The sequence below is a fragment of the Cupressus sempervirens genome, chromosome 5, assembly GCF_028749045.1.
Source record: "Cupressus sempervirens isolate cs-2001-9-10 chromosome 5, ASM2874904v1, whole genome shotgun sequence".
Classification (NCBI taxonomy): Eukaryota; Viridiplantae; Streptophyta; class Pinopsida; order Cupressales; family Cupressaceae; genus Cupressus; species Cupressus sempervirens.
The window spans coordinates 1,036,877,652-1,036,894,668 of record NC_143122.1 but is presented as its reverse complement, the minus strand read 5'-3'; the positions used below and the strand labels follow the sequence as shown (position 1 = coordinate 1,036,894,668).

The window sequence follows — 17,017 nt, the reverse complement described above, 5'->3', positions numbered from 1 at the left end:
ATATTGTTATGATATCTCTGATTATGATATCTCTGATGAATGTAAAGGACAGAAGTTAGTTATATAAGTGATAGAAGTTGCCCTTTCATGTTAACTAGAATAGTTCATTATTAAATTCTGTTTTATTTAATTGTTCTCCTAAAATGTAAACAATTGATAATTTTCCCTTTTCAAGTGAAGTAACAAATGTAACTACCTTCTGTCATTCTGTTATGAAATCTAGATTTACTTCAGAATATGGTTCTTCATTAGGCTTAGCAAAAATGGCATGTTACACTTTTGAGGCATTTTGCTTTCTGCGAAAGTACCATGAGGGGCTGCATAATTTTCAGCTTCTTTCATAATGTTTCTAGCCCATAAAGGTCTTTTCTTATTGGCTGGAGTAATACTAGGACCTGCTGAAGTGTCTATACAATTAACTGAATTAAATGGATCAGCAAGATCAGTTGAATCTGCATTCACTTTCTGAATCTTTGAAGGTAGATATGGATTAGTCATGACTAAATCTTGAGGCTGCTCAAAGTTCTCTTCATTATTTTCAATGATAGATTCTTTGGATAACTTGCAAGCTGCATCTTCATCAAATGAGACATCCCTGCAAATTCCAAGGTGTTTTTGTCCTGGAATATATATCCTTTATGTCTTGGAAGAACCACTATACCCAACAAAGATACCTTTCTCTTTTGGAATGTGAATATAAATTAGGCATCCAAAAATTATGAAGTAGCTTATGTTTAGTTTGATACCTGAAAATGCTTCTTCCAGAGTTATGTTGTCAAGGATCTAATGAGACTACGATTTTGAATGTCAACGGCCGTCTTACAAGCTTCAAACCATAGAAATGTTTGAAGATTTTGATAATGAATCATTGCATTTGTTGCCTTAACTACTGCTCTATTCATTCTTTCAGGCACACAATTTTGTTGAGGATTATAGAGAAATCTCAGCTTCAACACAATAATTATGAAAGATATTGAATACATACTCTCCGCCATTATCAGTCCTTAATATCTTAATCCTTTTTTTAGAGAAATTTTCAACTTAAGCGTTGAATTCTTTAAAACAGAATGGCACCTCATCAAATTCCTCAGGCTTAAGAAAGCAGATCCAACACTTACGAGAAAAATCATCTATGAATGTAATATAATACCAAAAACCACTGAGAGATACAACAGACATGAGACCACATAAATCTGAATGAGTTAAGTCTAGAATATCATTTATTCTAGATTCGCTACTATGAAAAGTGCTTTTAATATTCTTACCTAGAGCGCATCCCTTGATAACTCCTTAATGGTTTTGATTCAGCTTAGGAAGACCAATAACAGCCTTTTCCATAGAGGCTAAAGTTCTGAAATTTAAATGCCCAAAACTCCTGTGCCATAGTTCATTAGAATCTGAAGTATCATGAGAAATAGCATGGATTAGACGAGCTGAAAACTTGTAGAGACTATCATGAAGAACCCCAATTTCACAAGTTTATTGAAAATCAGAATTCTTTTTCCATGCCAAGACTTTACCATCAACAAAAGCAACATGATAGCCTTTGTCTTCCATGGCTGATATAGAAATCAGATTTCTTTTTATGTCTGGTACAGTTAATACATCACTTAGGTGAAGAGGAATACCACAATCTAATTTGAAAGATGTAGAACGAGCACCATTCACTAAGTAGCTTGCATCATCACCAATAATAACTTGTAAGTGTGAATCCTTTTCGTTCAAATTGAACAGACGTTCTTTGAAGCTTGTGATGTGACGAGATGTGCCACTATCAATCACCCAAGTATCACTATTTGTGGAATGTTGCTTGACAGTGTAGAGATGAAGAGGAACCCTTCACAATTATGTTTGGTCTCTCTTTGAGGAGAAGAATTCTCAATCTTTACAGCAGCAGCAGAATGGGGCATTGGTCTTGTGGTACAATCTCTTGCAAATGACCAAATTTATTACACCTGAAGCACTGAACTCGAGAGAGGTCTCTCTTCCTTCTCCTAAAATCAGGTGCTGAATCAAAATTCTTGTATCTGAATCTCTTAAAGTTTCCCTTCTTCCCTTTTTCTTTGAAAGTATATGTTGCAAGAACGTGATCATCTTCATGGTGATTTCTACGACCATCACCTCTTGCTTCTAATATATACTCTTCTTGAATACAATCTGCCCTTAGCCTGTCTCATCTCTTCCACTAACATCATCTCTTCCATTAACATCGTGAATAAAGGATTCCCAAGAATTGGGAGGTCCATTCATAGCAAGCATAACCAGATCTTTATCTGAAAAAGTTTCATCAATTGCACTAAGATGGCCCTATAATTCATAAGTTTTCATTAAGTATGAGACTGCAGATTCACCTCTTGCCATCTTAACATGCAACAGTTGACACCTTACTGCAAGAACTTTGTTGATATTGTTAAACTTGTCTAGAGTCTTGAACATCTCCTTAGTAGATTCCAATTTTGAGATAACGGGAACCAAATGATCCTTGATTAAATCAATCTTAATCTTTTTAGCCAGAATCTTGTTCTTCTTCCACTGAATTTTTCCAGCATCGTCAAATGGCTTTGCCACATCAAAATTGACATATTCCAAAAGATCATTCTCTTCAAGAGAAAATGAGACTTTGGGCTTCCATGAAGTAAAATTTGAAGACCCATCCAATCTATCTTTGACTAAAACCATTTTTACACAAATAGAGATAGATTCAAAGACAAGAGCAGAAAACATCTAGTACTAGATCAAATTCATTAAAACCTACTCTAATACCATGTTAAATTTATAACCAAGAGACTAGAGAAATCCAATAACTGAAGTAGAGTAAGGGGAGACCTGTTGTTGTTTGTTGTCATAATGCTATCAAAGTTATTTTTGATTCATTGTTGGTCTTCATGGTGGATTATTTGTGTTCCTTTGAATTATTGCATGGTTTCTTCAATTCCTCATTTAGGATTTTATTTCATGTTATGTAGAAGTAGATGAAAGAAAGATTTTGTTAAACGGTGATTAATGATAAAGCTAGTGTCCATACCTTTTGGTACTTCTTGATTGTGATGTAATGGCACTTGGTACTTGTTGACTGGAGATGTTCATTTAGATTGCACCTTCATAGGATATTTGGATGAATAATGACAATGTGAAAACCATTCCCACATCTGTAGAAGATAGCACCCTTTTATCCCTTGTCGACATGACAAAGCAAGGATTGATTAGAGGCTCAGCCCATCATCAACATTTTTTTACATTCTTAGAGTTGGATGCAATTTCTAAACCCTCGTCCTCTTAGTTTAGTTGGTTGGAAGTGATTGAAATTGTTAAAGTCAAGTTGATATCTATTGACTGAAAAAAAAAACGTATGCCCCTATGTGATAGCCAACATATCACATCATTATAACTGAGTGAAAGTCCACAGTAAAGAAAGAACCTTGAGGTCATCTCATTTGATCACACAATCTATATACATTGTTTAGCATATGAGCATCCTTTTTCCAAAGAGAGGTGGAAATTTGGTATTTCATCCTAAGATACTAAGTATTTGGTTCTATCTGTTGTAGTGGAAAATAACTCACATCAACAAGAGGATCCAAGGCACCTACAAGCCCTTAAATAATATGTGTCGATCCTTTTATGTAAAGGTAAATGAGTCTCTCCTCAAATATTCTATGGACCATAACAACTAGCTTTTGGAACTCTATGATGTAGTCTTCAAGGGTTCCCCTTTGCCTTAACTGTTTTTGGGGGTGAGTTTGACCAAATCTTTCAATGAGTCCTCTTTTGAAGACATCATAGGTCTCTATGGTTTTCTGATCTTGAGTAATTAGTTCATGATGCCACCAATCGAGTGGCATCCCTTCTAGGTTCAATACAGAAAATGTAATGGCATCTCTATGTCATGGGACAAAGTGTTGGTACATTCTACTTTTTGTAACCATCCATGATCTGTAATCTTCCCTGACCCATCAAAGTTAGGGGTGGATAATGTTCGCATTTTATTTTGTATTCCTTGGTTATGTTGGTTAATCCCCCTTCTATGAGCATTTTTCATCCCAGCCTCACAAAATGTGAAGGGGACACTTCTTTTGGCTTCAGGGTCAAGCCTCACATATCTATGGCAAGCTCCATAAGCCCTCATACTCAGGTTGTTAATTTCTCCATTTACCTTTATGATCCTTCCCCATCTAAGTAAAAGGGTCCATTTGTTCATGGGTTTGAATCAATCGTAGTTTCATGATTACTTTCAGACTGGTTGGACGTGAATTCCCTCTCATTTCTTGGGCTAGGCCTAAGAGTGTTTAAGTTAAAAGTGATTTTTTGCAATTGGTTAGTACAAACTTCCCTACCTATTGAAAATTGTGGCAGGAGGGAAGTCGACAAGTAAGCTACAAAATTTTACTGCAAATGAAATCAAAACTTATCTAGTGTTCAAAAAATAGGACATATTTGATGCAAACCTGGGTAAAGATTGCCATAGCTTTAGAAATTCTTAGACGTGTAGAAATTTCCCGAGAAACAAAGCTGTCAGCAATGGATACAACAACATAACCTGCTAAAATCACTGCAAGGTAGATAATGACTGCAGTATTTGCCATGGGCATATCAATCGCAATTGCTGATCCCTTTGGCAGGCATAATGTTTCTAAAGCATTAGCAACCTGACTGCAAAAGAAAAATTCACCAAAAATATATTACGTAAAAAATTGCTTAAACTTAAAAAAGGATTACAAAATGATCAATACTGACAATTATTGATACACGATTCTATTTACAAAGGTGCTACGAATTTAGTTATGCTATGATAAAGCAGCCCTTAGCAAGTGAAAAATCTATTCCTTCCAAGTAATGACATTGAAATCAATGCAATAAAATTTAAAACCTTAAATTTAGAGAACAGAGACCATATCTTGTTAATGTTTGGAAGCTTCAGTTGGATAAACTCATAATACTAAACTGAAGTTATATATATGTGAAATGTCTATGTGATATATAAATATATGTGTGTGATATATATATATATATATATATATATATATATATATATATATATATATATATATATATATATATATATATATATATATATTTGTGTGTAGTTAAATAATATACTAATATATTATTATGTGAGATATTATTATTTGTTAATATCTAATTATTGAATAGACATGTCCCGTGAAGGGACATGTCTCTTACTAGCCTTTGTTAATTATAAATTAGAGGTTGCTGCCATTTGGAACACACAGAGCAGATATAATGGCAGTGCTTAGTACATTTGCAGTGATCCCGGAAAACCAACATGGTATCAGAGTCAGGCTGCAAATGTAAGATCACTGTGAAAGGCACGATGAATACCAAGAAGGAATTATGACAAATTATGTGAGAGAGATATATACAAATATGTGAAGTAAAGCAATGCGTAAAGTCTGGGCACAAACAGCTATATTGTACAGGAATATGAATTCAGATTTCCTATAGGGGACCAACACAAACTGTGAATAGTCAGTCCTTACAGTGTACAGTCAGCGATTTTTGGAAAGAAGGGAACCTGACACTGCCTATGATCATTTGCAGAGATGAGAATAATATAAATATAACAAGCGAAATAACTAGAGTCTGGAATCAGTGAATAAAGAAACAAACCAGACTTTCACCATTCACTGCATTAAGAGATCAACACCACAATTCACACTGAAATTCAAATCTGCTTGGATCATAATAGGAGCAATAATAAATCTAGTATCGCTATATGATAGAAGTGGTGAGCAGTAGATTGTTGTGGTGACGCATAATCAGAGAATTCCCAGCAAGTATTCCATCCTATCTCTGTGATGAAAATATTGTGGCATCGATCACACATTATTGCTGTGATATCAGAGGCTAGAATACATAACATACATCAGAGAAGGCTATAATATGAATTGATGATATATCAGGGATATAACAAGGCCTCTAAAGGTCATAACCAAAAACTACTACTTCAAAAGTATTCACAATATGATAGTGGAGTCACATATATGAGGCAGTAGCAATGCCAACATCAATTATATCTGAAATAAAGAAATCATAGATGGTGCTATTACATTTGCACTAATTATATTTGCAGGAGGAGCACACTGCAGCATACGGACAAATCTCATTGATAAATATTTATAGAGAAGAAGCATCGGTAGAGTCAAATATTTCCAAACTTGTGTGGAAATTAATTTGGTCGACGGTTACTATTGATGTTACAAACAAATACGTGTGCAGTGATTTTGTTCCCTTGGCATCGTATGTATGAATAGAAGGAATCAAGTATGGTCCTATTTGTATTTCTTCAAATGTATCTATGATTAAGACTTGCAGTATTTCATCGGGAGGTGCGTAACACATCAAACTGGCTTTGAACTGAGTATCTATTACAGGGAGATCCCGTAGATAAATAAAATCTCTGCAATATAATTCAAAGACTCCAAAATTTTGAACGGTCATCTTTAAGGCACAGAAGAATATGACTTAGCACAAAGATCACAACACGATGCATAAAGGAATGCCTTGATTAAGGATTAGTATGAATTGGAATATGAAGCAATTGGAGGACTTTTGACAAAATGAAAATGATAATGACAGCAATGTTAAAAACTCGGACAATATTATAATTAGCAGTGGCACTTGTATCAAGTGATCAACAACAAATCCTGTCCAAACATGAACAGCGATCATGAAAGCAATCCTCTAACTTTATCATGGGCAGAAACGGACAGTGAGTAACATAGGGATTATATACATCCGACTCAGTAAATTGATAACTAGTGGAACATTGCAATTGGACACATATTAAGCCCCAGCAAGACTCAAACGATAAGATTCTCAACAGTAAATATAAAACATCAGATAGAAGTCATCGTTTATGAAGATAGCATTCAACGGTGCAAACAAGAAAAATAAATAAATAAAGGATCCAATGGCCACATATGAACGGTGTACCCACCTGTCATATCGTCGTTTTAAGATAGAATTTTAATAATAATTAGATAATACAATGTTATTAAATAAATGATGATAATAAAGTTAAATTAAAACTAATACTAAATTATTAAAATAAGAAATGAATTTTTAATCTATATTATCAATGAAATAATATTTAGTATTTTAAATAAAAATAATAATAATAATATTACAATGAATAAATAAACAAATTAAATTATATACAAGAGATGGTAGAAAGTATGTTAACTTTCTAAATAGAATTTAATAATAAATAATAATAAAAACAAATAAGTAAGTAAATAATATAACATAGAATAATATAAGTTAACTACATCTAATGAAAAGTCAAGAGATATTTAACAAATAGACATGACTCCTTAAAATTAAGATATAAAAGGAAGGAGAGTTTATTTTAGAGGAGGGAAAAAAGAAGAGAAGATAGAAGTTCAAAAAGGAAAATTGGAAGAGGTAAGTATTATGGAAAAAATAGGGAAGTGACTTTCTAAAAAGGTTGTGACTCTTGAAAAAGAAGAAACAAAAAAGTAAATGTTATCCTTTCCTTATAATTAGAAAAGGAAGAATTTTGTAAGTAAATATAGAGTTGAGATAATCTAGAAGGAATAATCATTGAAGGGCCAACTAAGGATTATATTTGTTTAATTATGTTTATAAATTTATTTATATTAATAAATCATACTTGCGGACAATTTATACATATACATATGTATATGTAAAGGTGGCATTCGAAACGGATAATATAAATGACTTAATGGTTAATGGTTTAAGATCAAGATAGTCCCTTTTTAGATTAATAAATAATCTTAATGTTCATTAAAGGTTACTTGATCAATGAAATCTCTTATGGGGAGAAGATTTGATCATAATTTCTATAGTGGCAATATCATAGATGGGCGTAACCTCCCATTTGGCTGACATAATGAAGTAGATCACAAAGTCTCGGTGCCAGTATTAGAGATGGATACAACTACCCATTTGGCTGACATAATAGAGATGGACATATAGTGTTGGTATCAGAGATGGGTGAAATGCCCATTTGGCCAAACACTGTCAAAAAAGATATGACCTCTATAATGTTGGTATGCGAGAAATTTTATCTCCATCTAACCAACATGCCTGATGAAATATAATGGTAAGAATATTTTGATGGTGTCAACATATGCATATGTGAGCCTTAAGGGGTGCACTCTAGAAAAGATAGTTGAATAACTAAGGGTTAGGACACCCGATTTAGAGATGTTCTTAAGGTTTGGATCTAGGCTAGAGGGTAGGAAAGTATACTAAGATATGTTATTATTAAGATCCTAACTTTTATTTTTGTGGGTTTTGCCAACTCTAGTAGCAAGGACATTACAGTGGTATCAAATCATGATCTACCCATCCTATAGGATTTAAGATGATCTACAAAAATTATTTATATGAAATACTAATGTAGAAAGTTAATGACTATTAGAAACAATTCAAACATATCCATGATATCCAATGTAAGAATTCCGACTATAAGAAATATTTATTTCAACTCAATAGAAGAAGACAAAAAATTTGAGGAAGGATGGACTATCATATCTCCGTTTTAATATAGAATTTTAATAACAATTAGATAATACAATGTTACTAAATAAATAATGATAATAAAGTTAAATTAAAACTAATACTAAAATATAAAAATAAGACATTATTTTTCAATCTATATTATCAATAAAATAATATTTAGTATTTTAAATAAAACTAATAATAATATTACAATGAATAAATTAATTAATTAAATTAAATACAAGAGATAATATTGTAGAAAGTATGTTAACTTTCTAAATAGAATTTAATAATAAAGAATAATAAATACAAATAAGTAAGTAGTTAACTTTGTAAATAGAATTTAATAATAAATAATAATAAACACAAATGAGTAAGTAAATAAATAATATAACATAGAATAATATAAATTAACTAAATCTAATAAAAAGTCAAACAATATTTAACAAATAGACGTGACTCCTTAAAATTAAGATATAAAAGGGAGGAGAGTTTAATTTAGAGGGGAGAAAAGAGAAGAGGAGAAGATAGCAGTTCAAAAAGGAAAATTGGAAGAGGGAAGTAATATGAAGAAAATAGGGAAGTGCCTTTCTGAAAAGGTTAGGACTCTTGGAAAAGAAGCAACAAAAAAGTACATTTTACCCTTTCCTTTTAATTAGAAAAGGAAGAATTTTGGAATGTAAATATAGAGTTGAGATAATCTAGAAGGAATAATTAGCAAAGAGGAAGGTAAGAAAGGTATGGCAGTGGATTATATTTGTTTAATTATGTTTATGAATTCATTTATATTAATGAATCATACTTGTGGATAATTTATACATATACATATGTATATGTAAAGGTGGAATTCAAAACAGATAACATACATGACTTAATAATTAATGGTTTAAGATCAAGATAGTCCCCTTTTAGAATAATAAATAATCTTAATGTTCATTAAAGGTTACTTGATCAATGAAATCTCTTATGGGGAGAAGATTTGATCATAATTCCTATAGTGGCAGTATCAGAGATGGGCGTAACCTCCCATTTGACTAACACAATGAAGTAGATCACAAAGTCTCGGTGTCAGTATAAGAGATGGATATAACTACCCATTTGGCTGACACAACAGAGATGGACATATAGTGTTGGTATCAGAGATGGATGAAATGCCCATTTGGCCAAACACTGCCAAAAAGGATATGACCTCTATAATGTTGAAATGCGAGAAAGTTTATCTCCATCTGACCAACATGCCTAACGAAATATAATGGTAAGAATATTCTAATGGTGTCAACATATGCATGTGTGAGCCTTAAGAGGTGCACTCTAGAAAAGACAATTGAATAATTACGGGTTAGGAAACCCAATTTAGTGACGTTCTTAAGGTTTGGGTCTAGGCTAGAGGGTAGGAAAGTATACTAAGATTTTTTATTATTAAGATCCTAACTTTTATTTTTGTGGGTTTTGCCAACTCTAGTAGCAAGGACATTACAGTGGTATTAAAGCATGATCTTGCCATCCTGTAGGGTTTAAGATGATCTAAAAAAATAGTTTATATGAAAGACTAATGTAGAAAGTTAATGACTATTAGAAAGGATTCAAACATATCCATTATAGCAATGCAAGAATTCGGACTATAAAAAATATCTATTTCAACTCAATAGAAGAAATAATCTAATTGCTTGACGACAAGCAATTTGAGGAAGGTTAGACTATCATATCCCCATTTTAATATAGAATTTTAATAACAATTAGATAATACAATGTTATTAAATAAATAATGATAATAAAGATAAATTAAAACTAATACTAAAATATAAAAAGAAGAAATAATTTTTTAATCTATATTATCAATGAAATAATATTTAGTATTTTAAATAATAATAATGATATTACAATGAATAAATAAACAAATAAAATTAAATACAGGAGACAATATTGTAGAAAGTATATTAACTTTATAAATAGAATTTAATAATAAATAATAATAAACACAAATAAGTAAGTAAATAAATAATATAACTTAGAATAATATAAATTAACTAAATCTAATGAAAACTCGAGAGATATTTAACAAATAGACATGACTCCTTAAAATTAAGATATAAAAGGGAGGAGAGTTTATTTTAGAGGGGATAAAAAAGAAGAGGAGAAGATAGGAGTTCAAAAAGGAAAATTGGAAAAGAGAAGTAATATGAAGAAAATACAGAAGTGACTTTCTGAAAAGGTTTTGACTCTTGGAAAAGAAGAAACAAAAAAGTAGATTTTATCCTTTCCTTATAATTATTAAAGGAAGAATTTTGGAAAGTAAATATAGAGTTACAAGTTAATAGTAGATAATAGCATTTTGAAAAAGGAAAGTCACAACTATTTTTTGAAGTGTACACCACAATTTATACAATAAATCAGCTAGCACTATACAAAATTTTACCAATCAGCCAACCTAGTTTCTGAAAATAAAGGAGGAAATTCATTAAGTAGAAGTTAAACATGCTAAGGAGTCAAAAAAAAGGAATAGACAACACTGCTTTCCCTGAAACAACCTTTTCTACCTGCAAATTGACCATATTATGCAATAACAAGATGGCTAAGAAAAGGCCACCTATAAGAACAACTATGGTTCTAACTATGACAAACACTTAATTGTTTCAATTTTGGACATTTTTTTTAGTCAAATATTTTGCATGCAAACTACTAAGCCGGTTTCACCAATAATATGATTTTCAATGAGACAAACTTGCAAACAACCATGTAATATCATTCAAATTTGCTTAATATTCAAAAAGCCACCTTGTGAGAAGCCCTATGGCTCTAACTATGAAGAACTCTAGATTGTTTCAATTTTGGATATATGACATTTCGTCAAACAGTTAATAAATATGTTCCACAAATAATCTGATTTTCAATGAGATAGACTTGCAAACAAGTATGTAATATCATCCAAACTTGCTTAATATTTAAACATGGCATTTTTTAAAAAACTTCGCATTTACATCATTCTGAAAATGCACCAAACTATTCAAAGACATTTCGTCATACAGTTTGCATACAAACTAACTGCTGCAAAATTATAATGTCCCCATTTTTAGTGAGCTTCTACAGCTAATTAAGTCAGTTTACGACAGCAACCATCGCGAGCTCACAGACTGTTTTGGGGGTCTCAGTTGTGGACTTACTATTTTAAGTAAGTCTATCATGGTCAATTGCCATATTTGGTAGTGCAGATGGTGGCATTGGCAGGTTAGTCATCACCTGCATCGGATGAGACTATTCAATGCATGAGGTAGGTCGGTCATCACCTGCATCGGATAAGGCTATTAAGTGTGTGAGCTCATATTTATTAATTAATTATTAAAGTTCATTATTACAATAACACTTTATTACAATAATGTTATAAAATGATGTTGTGTTGGTGTAGCTTCTTAAGTGAAGTTGCATTTCAAAAAATTTGTGCCAATGGGAGTTATAATATGAGCTCATTTTGATAAAAAAAGCATCAGACTATCCAATTAGCTATTTTCTTTTGTTATGTATGAAGAGTTTTACCTGTGGTTGATTTTGTGCCCTTGCTGAAGTATAAGGGTTTGAAGTTGATTGTTCTTTCCACAGCTGACGTATTGTGGTTTGAATTCTTAAAGTTGCATTTGCAAATTGTTACTGAGGGAAAACAATTTGCCTTCACTTCATATTGCTCCTAGTGTGACTAAGAAGTGAATTATTCTAAAGTAGATCGATTGAGTTATAGTAATTCATTGGTGACTGTATTTATGCCTGCGATTCACCAGATGAATTAATTTGGCAGCTTCTTGAATACTAGGGGTGTCAATCTGTAGCAAGGTTTTGAGTTTTATGTACAACCTGTGTTCATTATCAAGGGTTTGTGAATCATATACTAGGGCTTGCAATTGCATCCTAATAGCCTGCGTGTGAAAGGCTGCGATTGAATTATTGAGGGCCTGCACTAGTTTATGAGGGATTGTGTTTCATTAATTCAAACCTACAGCTGTCTTTCTCGGCATATATCTGCAGAAATGAGACCTACAATCCATTTCTTATAACCTGCATTTATCATTGGAGGGCTACAGTTGATGTTATAGTGTTGTTGCTAGATGCTGATCAACATTGGGAGTACTGCAGTTGTTGGTATAGGTGAAGGCAGCATCCAGTCATATAGAGGTTGTTGCTCAATCATTGATAATTGATTGAAAATTGAATACAGGATCCATATCTATTGTAATACTGGTGATGAGTGACCTCCCGGGAAGTCCCGGTGCTTCACCTCTGTGAGCATCACCTAGATCCAATCAGTGCTAAGTAGTCCATTTATTCTCATGAGAGATGGATTCATGTGTGAATTACTACTCATGATATATGGGTCAATAAGTTTGACTCAAAACCTACACAATTAAATCCTGATAGCAATATCACAATATCACAATTTGACTTCTTAAGGCACAACACTTGGTGAAGCTTTTGCAAATGGGGTTGCAAGTAGAGTGGTTTAACCATGAAGAGAGCTCTGTAGTTAAGTGTACTCGAGCTGGAGTAGTACTAGGATGGGTGACCTCCCGGGAAGTCTTGATGCTTCACCTCTATGAGCATCACCTAGATCCAATGAACCCATTAGCTCAACCAAATTCTCATGAGAGATGGATTCATGTGTGAATCACTACTCATGATATATGGGTCAATGAGTTTGACTCAAAAACTACACAGTTAAATCCTGATAGCAATATCACAACATTTCATATTAGACTGTAATTATGAAGGGTTGTGAATTTTTGACTGAATTGTGATTTTGAAAGGTTGTGACTTTTTGAAAAGGTTGTGATTATGAAGAGTTATGATTTTTAGAAATGATTATGATTATTGAAGGTTGTGGTTTTCCAAAAGGACTATAAAAATTAAGTGTTGCAATTTTTTGAAAGAGGGTCAATTCCTATATTAATATGAAGTGACTTGTGTGTATACTAAGAAGTGTACATTCAATAACAATAAGGATTATACATATAAATATGTTAATCATGATGAAATCATAACCATATATATGTTAGAACCATATATGTCATATATTATATAAATATATGTTGGTGTAAATATGTATTTACTATTTACACTTACTTAAGTTTACTTAGGTTAATGCATTATTTTATTATTTTATTTTGTGAGACACTTAGGAGTTTGCGCACCTTTTTGAGTTGTCATGTTGACAACACAGAAGTATGCAACTCTATTTTAGCACATGTTGTCTATAACACTGATTTGGGTGTTATACCCTTGTAGGGTTATCCTCTCATCATCGCACTTACTTCTGTGCTTAATGGAGGATAACCCATATCTGGTGGACATGTGCCTAGTTATATGACTTATCATGTAGGTAATTCCGAAGCATTTTAGATGTATCTTAGAGGCCATAATATACATGCACTCCTAGTGTACTCTCAACGCATATTGAATTCAATACATTGTTATTCTGATCATGCTCCTTTCTGGTCTACAGTTGTGCTTGTGTTTGAGTTCTTAGTTCCTAAGTGAATTTTTCCCTAAGGCAAATTTTTATGGTATCAGAGCTTGGAGATTTTCTCATCCCATAGTCATTCGAGATCATTGTTGCTTCAGCACCTCGGCCCAAAACTGGAGTAATATAGAAATTGGGGGCATCTAGAGTTTGATCTGACCTCGCCATTGCATCCGGAACACTGATTCGGTGAAGATCGACTATAAATATGCCTACCCTAGGCCAAAGTCGACTGTGAGGCAAAACAATTTTGCAAATCGGCACACAGAGGCCCCAATTTGCAACACAGGAATGATCTTTAAATCTGCAATTTTTTAATTCAGATCTGGTATTTTTATTTAATCTCTACAATTATTTCTATTTTCTATTTTCAGAAGAAGAAAAAAAAAAATTTGCAGAACCGGGCTGTCAAATCCCGGCCCTACGCAGAGTATATTCTGTTTGTGCGCAGAGAATATTCTACTACGAATATTCGATTTTATTTTCAGCGGGCTTCATCCATTATTCCATGGGCGTCTCATTGTTTTCGACGAGTACAGTCAAATTCGGATACACCGGAATATTCCCTCGATCGCACATACAATACTCAGCGACTACACCACTCACCGCAGTTTTGTTTTAATTATGGCTGCTATTCTTTTTAAACTGCACTTGGTTATAACCCACGCGCAAAGTGGCATAAATAAAAGAAAATCCAGCTGCTTTTTTTCAAGCTTCCGGCCTGCGACTGTAGATTTTGGCCCGCGTAAACATTTCCAGCAACGATTTTCGGATTTCAGCGCAAGTTTCAACCCCTCTGGCCCGTGCAACGATCACCGCACGACTTTAAATTTCCGGTCCTCATTTTAAAGTCTTTCCGGCAGCGCAATGTATTCTCCGGCACTGCGGACTCTTTTTCCAACATTTTGGTCCCGCCACGCAGCCCGCCCATGAAACTTTGATGACATGCGGCATTTTTTTATTCAACCATACTGCCTACTAAGTGCCAGCTAGACAGTGTCTTTTTGCCACGTCTGCTGTATATGGACAGCCAAACCTGCACATGTCACCCTCTACCACGGTGGATAAATTCCACGTCAACTAAAATGCAGGCGGCCACATCACCTGCCACGTGTGCATCCGTATGGTGACACGTGTGTCGTCCGTATGGTCCAATCACCCTGCCACATTAGCCCAGGCAGATTTTTTTGCTAATGTTAGCAAAGTACGAGGTTAAAATTGACGGTCGTCTGACCCTCAAAACCAAGCAATTTTGAACTACTGCAACGGTTGTTTGACCATCAAATTTAAAATAGCAGTTTTCCTTCCAGACCCCTCTCCAAATTGCTTTTTGATTTGGCAGCCTGACTTTGCGAGCCCATAACTTGGTCATCCGGACTCTGATTCAGGTGCGATTTCTGTAGAATTTCCTAAACTTTCCAGTGGTGTTCTTTTCTGGTTTTGGTGCAAGGATTTTTCAAAAATTGCTTTTTTGGTGACTGTACCTACTTAGTCCTACATTTTGCAACTTCAAACGCTCCGTACGAGCACATCTGGTCACCTTTTTAGGTTCCATTTTTTTTGAAAGTGCGTATTTTTTCGTCTACTTTCTAGATCTACAGTCAGATTCTAGGGTTGTGTGGACAAATTTCTCACTTTCAGAATTAGGGCTTTTTCTGCATTGTAAAACTTTGATTACTTTTCAAAATTCTTGTACATCTCAGCTCTAGTGCTTAGTGATAGATTTGGGCCCCAAAAGGCAATTGTAAAAGCAAAATCAGAAAGTCCACTTTCTTCATTTTGACAAGTGGTCCATTGTACATGTACTACTTATAAAGTGCCAAAAGTATCTTTTTTGGAGGGGTTTTTTGATTGAGTGAAAAGGGGGGAGGGGGTGTATTGTGTTCTTGTCTCTCTTTTGTGCTCTTTTTCATTTTCTGCACATGGGTTCATTTAAATGTCCACCTCTAACTTCACACAATTATTCTACATGGAAAGATATTGCATGGAGTAGATTAATAGAAAAAGGTTACAGTCTTTATGTTGATGGTACAATTACCAAACTTACTAATGCTAAAGAACTCATTGAATGAAAAAAACAAGACCAACAAGCTTTAGGAATTATCAGGAGTTGTGTTCATAGAGATCTCTTCTTTCACATTGCTAGTTTCACGAAATCTAAACTAGCTTAGGACAAACTTGAATCATTGTATGGTAAGGTGGATGAAGAAAAGTGATTTTAGATTGAGGACAATCTACTTCTCTTGGATCCAAAGAACTTTGACACAATTCAAGATTACATCAACAAAGCCAATGAGTTTAGGGCACTACTTAAAGATTGTGGAAATCCCATGAAGGATGAAAAGTTGATTCATCACATATTGAAGAGGCTACCTTCAGAGTATGCTTCGTTTGTTTCGAGTTTTAATACTCACAAGTTAACCATGGGAACTACTTACCAGAAGCCTACATTTGATGCATTCGCAGAGATGTTGATTGTTGAACAATCTCACTTGATGGATTTAGGACTTCTCACAACATCAAAGACCAAAGCCTTGGTGGCTAGTGATGAGCACCAATCAAGTCAAGGAGGGAAAAGTTCTAGCAACAACAAGAAGAAGCAGTGGAAGTAGAAATCACAATCTGAGACACAACAATCCTCCTCACAACAAGGCAATTCTTCTTCCAACAAGAAGGGAAGTAATGAAAAGAAGGACAAACTTTTTTGTGCATATTGCAAAAAGCCAAATCATGATGAGCGTCATTGAAAGACTAAAAGAATCGATGAGTTGGAAAACCTACTCAGGAAGAACAAAATTCAAGTGCCAGGGACTTCCAAGGATTCAACTCCAACCTCTTCAAAGGGAAAAGGGCAAGCACTTATGGAAAATTCAAGTTCTTCTTCGGAATGGATACTTGACTCAGGTGCCTCCTATCATATGGATTCTTCATTGAAGCAGTCGAAGGTACCACACATCTTCATTGGAGATGATACTAAAATGGAAGTTGAAGGGGAAGGACATGTGG

The 17,017-nt window shown here is 33.8% G+C and overlaps 1 protein-coding gene across 2 annotated transcripts in view; it reads right to left on the bottom strand.

Moving 5' to 3' along the window:
- The window catches only part of AAE17 (acyl-activating enzyme 17), a 331,094-nt gene that overhangs the window by 246,805 nt on the left and 67,272 nt on the right, over positions 1-17,017 (bottom strand). For both annotated transcript variants that reach the window (XM_089833393.1, XM_089833394.1), the window contains exon 4: positions 4,446-4,650. In XM_089833393.1, coding sequence (XP_089689519.1) covers positions 4,446-4,650 — 205 coding nt within the window. The remainder of the gene's footprint in view (positions 1-4,445; positions 4,651-17,017) is intronic.